The sequence below is a fragment of the Lathyrus oleraceus genome, chromosome 5 (genome assembly GCF_024323335.1).
Source record: "Lathyrus oleraceus cultivar Zhongwan6 chromosome 5, CAAS_Psat_ZW6_1.0, whole genome shotgun sequence".
Classification (NCBI taxonomy): domain Eukaryota; kingdom Viridiplantae; phylum Streptophyta; class Magnoliopsida; order Fabales; family Fabaceae; genus Lathyrus; species Lathyrus oleraceus.
Window position 1 is genome coordinate 218,983,593 of NC_066583.1, and position 9,753 is coordinate 218,993,345.

General features: G+C 36.5%; 1 protein-coding gene across 1 annotated transcript; it reads left to right on the forward strand.

Moving 5' to 3' along the window:
* The first annotated feature begins 1,418 nt into the window (after positions 1–1,418).
* On the forward strand, positions 1,419–2,257 carry LOC127079802 (protein MAIN-LIKE 2-like). Its single transcript, XM_051020169.1, has 3 exons — positions 1,419–1,810; positions 1,891–1,981; positions 2,069–2,257. Exons 1-3 carry the CDS (start codon positions 1,536–1,538, stop codon positions 2,255–2,257), a joined length of 555 nt encoding a protein of 184 aa, XP_050876126.1. The 5' UTR covers positions 1,419–1,535.
* Positions 2,258–9,753: the final 7,496 nt, after the last annotated feature.

Consider the following 9,753-nt stretch of genomic DNA (forward strand, 5'->3'; position numbering starts at 1 on the left):
CACGCGTACACCACAATAATAAATATTTGAAAGTCAAATTTCAACCGTTAAATAAATTATTGGGGGATATCAAAGCTAAAATTGGATTCTACTATCTCTGTGACACTTAACTTCTCATCTGACCTGTACAGTGTGACACCTATTCTGCAAGATTCCCACGCATGCCTCACACTTGTCACATTTTTGCATCATCAGATTCCACCAAGTCTTCCCCAAGACAAGACAACTCCCACCTAGTCTGCACCTAAGCATGCCAACACTGCCACGTAGTCTGCACCTATTCTGCAAGATTCCCACGCATGCCTCACACTTGTCACGTTTCTGCGTCATCAGATTCCACCAAGTCTTCCCCAAGACAAGACAACTCCCACCTAGTCTGCACCTATGCATGCCAACACTGCCACGTAGTCTGCACCTATTCTGCAAGATTCCCACGCATGCCTCACACTTGTCACGTTTCTGCATCATCAGATTCCACCAAGTCTTCCCCAAGACAAGACAACTCCCACCTAGTCTGCACCTATGCATGCCAACACTGCCACGTAGTCTGCACCTATTCTGCAAGATTCCCACGCATGCCTCACACTTGTCACGTTTCTGCATCATCAGATTCCACCAAGTCTTCCCCAAGACAAGACAACTCCCACCTAGTCTGCACCTATGCATGCCAACACTGCCACGTAGTCTGCACCTATTCTGCAAGATTCCCACGCATGCCTCACACTTGTCACGTTTCTGCATCATCAGATTCCACCAATGCATGCCAACACTACCACGCATGCCTTACACTTGTCACATTTTTGCATATTCAGTTTACTTGAAAAAGAGTATAAATAGAGGGTCATTCTTGCAAGTTTTCATCTACCACTAACACTTTTATTCAGAGAACTCAGGCGAAACTTCTCATCCACCAAGCTTCTTCCTACATTGCAGTCATGTCGCTTCTTACCATGGGCCAAGAACACAGAGGAACTAGGGCAAACATTGCCTCATTCGTAAGTTTTTCTTGAACATTGCCTCTTTCGTATGTTTGTAGTTAGTTTTTTAAAAGTCCAATATAATAATTTTTTATATTGTTTGTTTTTAAAGGATCCCAAGAAATTTCGTCAACGTTCACACCCAATGCCTTATCCAGACCCATGGTGCGTACCTTACATAGAGCGTGCGGGTTTCGGTCATGTAATGCATGTCGTAAATGCCACCATTGATGCCAAATTCATTTTGGCTCTGTGTGAACGTTGGAGACCTGAGACACACACCTTTCACCTACCAACTGGTGAATGTACCGTCACATTAGAGGACGTGTACATGCTTTTAGGTCTTAGAATAGATGGTAAGCCTGTCACCGGAAATGTTCAACAGCCTAACCAAATATGTGTTGAAATGTTGGGGGTAGATCTGGTCGAGGGTGAGGGTCTGCCAAAGCAAGGGGTCAGGGTATTAAATTATCTAGCCTACAATTGTACCACGACTCCATAACTTTGACTGAGGAATCCTCCGAACAAGAAAAAGTCATAAAAACCCGGGTTTACATTATGCTATTGTTTGGGAACTTGCTATTTCCCGAAGGGACGGGAAATAGCATAAATTTTATGTACTTGAGTTTGCTCGGGGACATTGATAGAATAAGCACATATAGTTGGGGTTCTGCAGTATTAGCATTCCTATATAGCTCTTTGTGTAAAAATGCACAAAATGAGCACTGTACATTTTCTGGATGTTCTTTTTTGCTTCAAACATGGGGGTGGTGGAGATTGCCGAGGCTAGCCCCAGAAAATCCTAATGACTACTCCTTCCCCTACGCAACTAGGTAAATTTATGATCTTATTTCATTTTGTATATTTATTCTATAAATATTTGTAACTAATATTATTTATCTTTTTTGTTTAGGTTCATTACAACCGGACTGGATTACAGTCTTACCCCCAAAAATAAAATTATATTTTATCGTCAACTGTTGGATCGTCTCCGAGCACAGGATGTATTACCACTAAATCACTCAACTTCTAACTGATTTATTAATGTCATGCATTATCGATAAATAACATATTTACTTTTTTCTTTGCAGTTTATTTGGAGGCCATATTTGGGATTGGAACATCAACCAAACCCCGAAGATGCAGCTGTTTGGACAGCAAAAACGGCCATAATGCGGTTCACCACTGTGGAGATGCACCAAAGTGACCGTGTCAAGCTTCAATTCGGAATGCATCAAGACATCCCAGGCCCCCCATGTCCATGGAACCTTGGCATCTAAAAAAAGTCAGCCACCAGTGGTATGCCCAAAATTGGAAGGAATTTGCTAAGGAGTTTCGAAAAATGTGGAAAGACCGTGCCCACTATGTTCTACAATTTCCGGTGGCGCCCAACGAAATGAAGCCGACAAGGGAATATGTGGAATGGTATAGAGCAAATACCAATCCAGAAATGATTGTGTCTGACCCGTTCTATTTGGACGATCCCCGGATGCAACAGCCATATTTCCAACAACAACAACCACCACAGTATTCCCAACAACAACAACCACCACCTTATTACCAACAACAACCACCACAACCATTTTACCAACAACAACCACCACCACCTTATTACCAACAACAACCACCACCACCATATTACCAACAACAACAACCACAACACATGTCCACCCCCCAACCAAATCAACAATACATACCACAAACTCAATCCCAATACCATGAAGACTACCAACAACAAACTCAACATTCCCACCACCATCAACAGTCCCAACACCTACCACAATATCAATCCCCCTACTTCCACCAATCCCAACAATTCCAACACGGCAATTTCCCAAGCTCTTCCAGTCCTCCACCTAGCCCCGACACGGGTATACAAGAGGACTACCAACAGGACTACTACACACCACAACAAACATTGCACTTTGGCCAACCCGATTCAACCCTAAACTACCAAAGACCACAATTCGAGGGCGCACCCAGCAGTAGTCAGTTTGTCCCACCGAGACAAAGCTTCGAGGGCGCAGAGGGGACCCGTCTTTCCTACAGCACTGAAGGGACTTTGACCGAACCACAACGGCAAGCGGCAAGGGGGCGCGTTAGGGCAAGGGGTGGTAATAGGGAAGCACCACCACCACGTGAACCGTCTAGGCGAGTAACTAGACCTCCCCCGTGCGGATCGTACAAGGGACCGCATCATATGTGATTAATCATATCTTTGTAATATTTGCCTTGTTTATTATTTAAATAAAAATATTTTCTGTTTATTATCTTTATATCTTTATCTTTATCTTTAAAAATATTGTCTATCATATCTTTATACATATATAAATTAATTTTTTTTCCAAAAATTTACAAATAATATTAATTACTTATAAATTATATTAATATATATATATATATAAATTAATATATATATATAAATTAATATATATATATATATATATAAATAAAAAAATTTAGACAAAATATATGTGAACATAAATTAATATACTTAATAAAAAACATAAATTTATAAATAAAAAAAAAAAAAAAAAAAAAAAAAAAAAAAAAAAAAAAAAAAAAAAAAAAAAAAAAAAAAAAAAAATGGATTTGGGCATAGGCGCCACCCCTAGTGGCGACTTGCCCTCCCCATTAAGGGTAGGCGCCAACTAGGGTGGCGCCTAAGGGTAAAAAATGGCCAATTTTGGCCATTTGTGTAATTATTTTGAAAAATTGGATATTTTTGAAATTTTTTTGAAATTTTTGGATATTTAAAAAAAAATTTCCCAAAATTATTATTATTTTTTATATCTGTATCACATAATAAATAAATTAAAATTTATAATTTATATGAAAATGTATGCTAATGAATGAATGCAAATGTGAAATGAATGCCATGCATGAATCAATTTATCATCAAAATTAACAGGCAAATTTTGGGGTATGAAAGTGAGCATTGGAGGACTTTTAAGACACAACTCACACACAATTATATTAACAATCCAAAGGGTAACTTAGAGCCCCCATACGTGATGTAATCATATATTGATAAGAACGTTTGGGAGGGGAATTTGTCAAATCTCTCACCACTCCTGAATTATTGGCTAAAAGTCAAAAAAGAAAGGAGAATAGAGCCAGAAATATCTATCCACGTAGATTGTCTCACGGAGGATATGATAAACTGTAATAAATAATGATTCATAAAAAATAAAACAAAGAGAATTAGAGCTGGAAGATCCTTCTAGAAGCCTTGATCGTAACCCATCTCCACCATCACGCCATGAGAAATGGAAGAGGACGCGTCAAGGACCAGAAGAAAAGTTCACATCAGAGGCTACACGGGAAATGATTGAAAAGATTGTAACTAGATGCTTTTTTCAACATTACTTATTTAATTTAATTTAATTTGGTAAGGATGAACTTTTATATGTGTTGTAGGAATTATTGGTTGAAAAATCCAAAGATGGTGTCTTTGTTCCACGAGAACATCATGACATCTTGGTATAAGCGATTAACAAAGGAACATGATGGGTGTGCTTGTGGTCTTGGAAGAGGCATCAACTTGAGGTTATTTTTTAGACCATCGCAAACAAGTAACTAAGTAATCCACAAGAAATAAATTGAAGAGATAATTGATCAAATGATGGGGGAGAAAATACAAGAAGTATTAAAACTAGAGTGGGGGAAGTGGACTCAGGAGGTGTTGGAGAAATGGACTCAGAAGGCACAAGAGAGAGTGACTCAAGAGGAATGTGAGAGAGTGCATCTAGAGGAGGGGGTAAGTTTGTTGCAAGAGAGGTCCAGGAGGAGCGAGAGATGTAAAACCCCAACTTATAATTAGAGTATTTTATTTATTTATTCAGGCGATTTATTTAGTATCTTAAAATTTATTGCTTTTTTAGCATATGGATATTTTGGTAATTTACTAATTTCCAGGGTTATGAGATTGGATATTAGATAAATATTATTATTAAGATTATTGAAGATAATTAGAAATAATTAATTATTTGGTGACAAGATAAAATAGTAGAATACATATAATTTCCTAATTAAATAATTGTTGAGTTAAATATTTATTTCATTTCAATAATAATATAATTAATTAAATAGGAGAATTGGATTTTTGGTGTGATTAGAGGAGAGTTTGAGGTGAGAAAAGAGAAGGGAATATTAAGTGGGTGAAAAGTGTAAATTTTAAGAACAATACTTTTATATATATATATATATATATATATATATATATATATATATATATATATATATTCTAAAATGTGGAAAGATCTAGGTTTTTAGAAAATATTATGTACATAGAAAAGAGGCAGGGAGATCAGAGGCAAATTGGGAAGGAGAATGTAGTATGTGAAGAGGAACTCAAAAGCTGTTTGGATCACCATCCTTACTGCAATTCTAAGATAAGGGGGGATTGTCTATTTTTAGGTGGTCGATGGCTTATAGGACATTGAAGGTTCCTTACCCTCCTATCCGTGCCTTTTAGGATTTTGTTGGGTTTTCCCTAATTTTTTATTTATGTGACTTATGAGCTATGATATGTTCTTGCTTGGATTGTTATTGTTCTTGTTATGTATTTTGATCGTACCCAATTGGGTGATTTGGGATAATCCTTGCAATATTATGTAATATATGATTATTGGTCCGTTTTACATAATTGATTGCTTCTGTGTTGGAATCTACCCTGAGGTTTTGGACACCTTATGAGAGTAGTTTGATTCTCCATAATGTGATTTTTGGATCTGAGTTGTGTTCCCAAACCATTTTTTCTGAAAAATTTCAGAAAAATTACGGAACTTAATTTTTAAGCTCTTTTACAAGAAAATTATTTTTCTTTTGTCAAAAACCTGAAAATGTAAAAACAAAAAAAATGTTTTTTTTTAAAATTTAAAATCGGACTTTAAAAAAAATTGAAAATATATCAAATAGGGAGTAGTCATATATGCCGTCAGTTGCGTTAGAAAGCTAATGCGATAATCTTCCTTTTGAAGTAGAAAAAATTGGGTTTAGAGGCTCTACAACAGTAACAATTTGATGATTTTTATACCAGATCCGTAGTCAATTTTAGTCTTGCGTTGATCATCATGTTTCACGCATAATTTGAGTTTCGTAAGTCCTTTTCGGATGTCGTCAGTTGTGTTAGAAAGAGGACTTAAGGGTCTTTAAAATTGGAAAGTTTCATAATTTAATGAATATATAATATTTCGAGCTATTTTTAAGTCAAACATTTTGATTTAGAGTTCATGCAAGAAATATCACAATATGGCTGAATTGAAATGAATAGATTTGGAGTTTTGTAACTTCGGTTGAGGTACGGTTAAGTGCATTAGAAAGATGGTTTAAAGAACTTCAGAACCGAAGAGTTTCATTATTTTATCATAAGTGTATAATATTTGGTGCTATTTTGAAGCGAGACAATTTTGAGCATGGTAACATTTCGTTACATTTTTTATGAGTTTAAGGGTCGTATTTTATTTGGTTAGAGTTATTATAAAGTTTGAAAGTTATTTTTAAGTTGGAGATCAAAATATAGGATACACTATTGATATTATAAGGTTACCTTTTGAGTAACTTTGAAGAAAACCACCTGATATATCCTTAGTAGAGTTATCACTCGTGAATCTTACCCTCAGAGTAATTAGATGCTTTAGAGTACCCTTGGGGTATTCGAAGGTTATTTTGAACATTTCTTGGAGATTTTGGAGTTCGGGAGTCTTCAGTGACATTTTGGAGCATCTTGTGACATTATAGTCCTTTTGGTGACCTTAAGGTCACTTTTGAGTAAATTAAGGAAATTGGATGTCATTATCCTGGTAATGATTCGACACAATAATAATAATAATAATAATAATAATAATAATAATAATAATAATGAGTTCTTGATAAAATGATTTTTTGAGAAAATATGAGTTTTTGAAGAAATATGACTTTTTGAGAAAATTATGAGTCTTTGAGACTTTTTGAGTTGTTATGGGTAATTTGATGAGTTGAAAATATTTGGTAATAACATAACTTTACCTTGTGAGATAAATAATTAATTTGTTTTTGAAAATGACGTTTTGAGTTAGTAATCCAGAGAGAGATTACAGTGATGACCTTGAATGGTGTTTTGAGCTAGTAATCCAGAGAGTGATTACAGTGATGGCTGAGTATGGCAAATTATAGGTTCGAGAGTAGGACTTTTTGTGAATGATTGTGACTTGTGTTTGTTATAATTTTGAGATGATATTGATGTTGTATGTTGTGTTGTTTGTGATCATCCATTCATGTATTTCAGAGATAGGTATGACGTCGGTCCAGTGATGACCTGGTTCAGAGAGGGACTATGGAGGTCTCATGTCCAGAGATGGACACAATTCAGAGAGGAACCGAAGACATGGAAATATCAACAATATACCTCTAATCCCATTGATTTTGGTACCACATACATATGAGATGGAGATGGTGGCATTGCATCTGCATCATAATCTATTTGATTGTGTTTTGAGTGTGATTGAGAATATTGTTATATTCATGATTACTATCATATCTTGTTGTTATTCATCATTAATAATTATTAAATGTATTCTTACTCCTTGTTTGTTGTTGATACGTCTGTGCTCCTCGGGAGTATAAACAATCAGGTACTGAAGTAGTTGTTGAGTAGGATATGGCATTTATGCCCTCTTTAGATTTTATCATTGGGTTTTAGAGGAGTCGATCTGATATGTAGCACTGGGGATGGGATGTCTTCCTTCATTATGTGATGTTTTATTTTGTTTTGTTAGAGTTGTTGTAGAGACTTTATGTTGGACTTTAATTAATTTCTGCTGCGTATTTGCATGACTATTTGGTTTTTTGAAGTTAAGTTTTGGTGACACTCTAATATTTGATTTTATTCAAACTATTTTGTTTAAATGTCTAGTCGGGGATTAGGGTGTTACAAGAGAGGTTGAACGAGGAGGAGCAAGAGAAGTTGATCAAGGAAATGTAGGAGAAGTGTACCCACGATGTGATTGGGGTAAATATAAGTTAAAATATATGTATTGTATGTTGTTGGTATTGTTTGTTTATTTAAATTTATGCATTGTGTTACAATTGTTTTTATGATGCGACAATTGAAATCAATGGGTGTACGTATTGTTGGAAAAGGACAGTTTTGAAGTGTCGGGTTTTTGTTATCGTATCCACAGAGATTGTAAGATATCGCTGCCGTTCAATGGTTGAATTAATCTTAACTTAAAGTAACACTGGGGTTTTGGGTTTTAATCAAGTTATCTTGCATACAAAGTAATTAATTGCGGTAAAAGTTACGTTTTGATTAATATGAGAAATATTGTCAAAGTTAGGTTTCAATGATTACATTTGCTTTGCATGTTTTTGCACGGTCAACAATATTATAAACTCCTTTGGATGATAAATAATTTCACAAAGTCCTCTCAATGCGTTTCTCTCGAACACCCATTGTGAGTTTTGTCATTTTGATCCATTGTTTCTCTCGAACACAATCTATCAAAAAGACAACGTTTTGGTTCAACCTTATGGTGAACAAAATCATTCATTACTATCTCTAGCTAACAAACAAGTTTGGATGAAAACCTAGGTCAATAATCGGTAAACATCTCTCGATCAAATACCAACACAAAGAGTTTTAAATAGAAACAAAGTTTTCATCATATATTTACCGTTAAAGAGTTTACATATGAGGATCCTTACATTTACACACAAAGCTTGGAAATCACCTACATCTAACCTTGACAAATGGAGACTTAGCTACTCATTTTCATGGTAGCTTGGTCGGCAAGTAAGAAAAGAGGGTTGATCAACATCCAAGTCGAATGATCGAAGTTGGATGGGAATCCACCTTCTTTTTGTGGAAGATGGTTGCTAGATGAAGAGAAAATGAAATTAGGGCATAAAATCCCCCACAAAGCAATGCTGTAAAATATCTAAAGGAAAGTACAAAAAATGGAAAAGTTGGTAAAAAGTGGTATATAGTGGTCTTGTGGCACCTGCTACTTATAGACAAGTGCAGAACTGTCACGTTCGCTAGGCGAGCAGAATGGCTCGCCTAGCGAAGGCCAAAAATGGGCACAAAATGCCCCTGCGCCCAGAGAAAACTGGGCCTGTGGAACTGTCATGTTCGCCTAGCGAACAGACCTTCGCCTAGCGAAGAACTCGCTTCAACCTTCGCCCCAGCGAGGTTGAAAGGTTTTGCTACTGGAATGCTCGCTGGGGACTCGCTAGAGCCTCGCCTAGCGAGCTAGTGCTGGCTGCTCTTTTCACCAAAACAGACTGAATTCGCTGCCACTTCGCCTTCAGTTCGCCTAGCGAATTAATTAACCAATTTACTGGAGCCTTTCGCCAGGAGCTCGCCTAGCGAAGGTTTTGCTTCGCCACATCCTCGCCTAGCGAGCTGGCAGATAGAATGCTTGTTTGCTTTGGTTCCTTTGCCAATTTTGTTGTGTCTTCATTATCAATTAATTCATGCCTTTCCTGCACAATAACACACACATCAAAGGCACCAAGCTTGTTTATCAATGTAATGCATTCCATGTAAAATGAATGTGGTTTTGGCAATTTTAGCAAGGCAAAAGAGTGAAAGATGCCCACATATGATAGCTCAAATAAGCACTTTTGGGCATCTAACAACTCTCCCCAACTAGATTCTTGCTTGTCCTCAAGCAAAGTGTGCCTCTTTGAAGAACAAGAGGATTTGCTAAAAGAAACAGTTTCTCCGAAATTGGATAAACGGCTCAAACACAAGCGAAATCCGCAAATACACGTTTCCAACGGTTTTGAATAA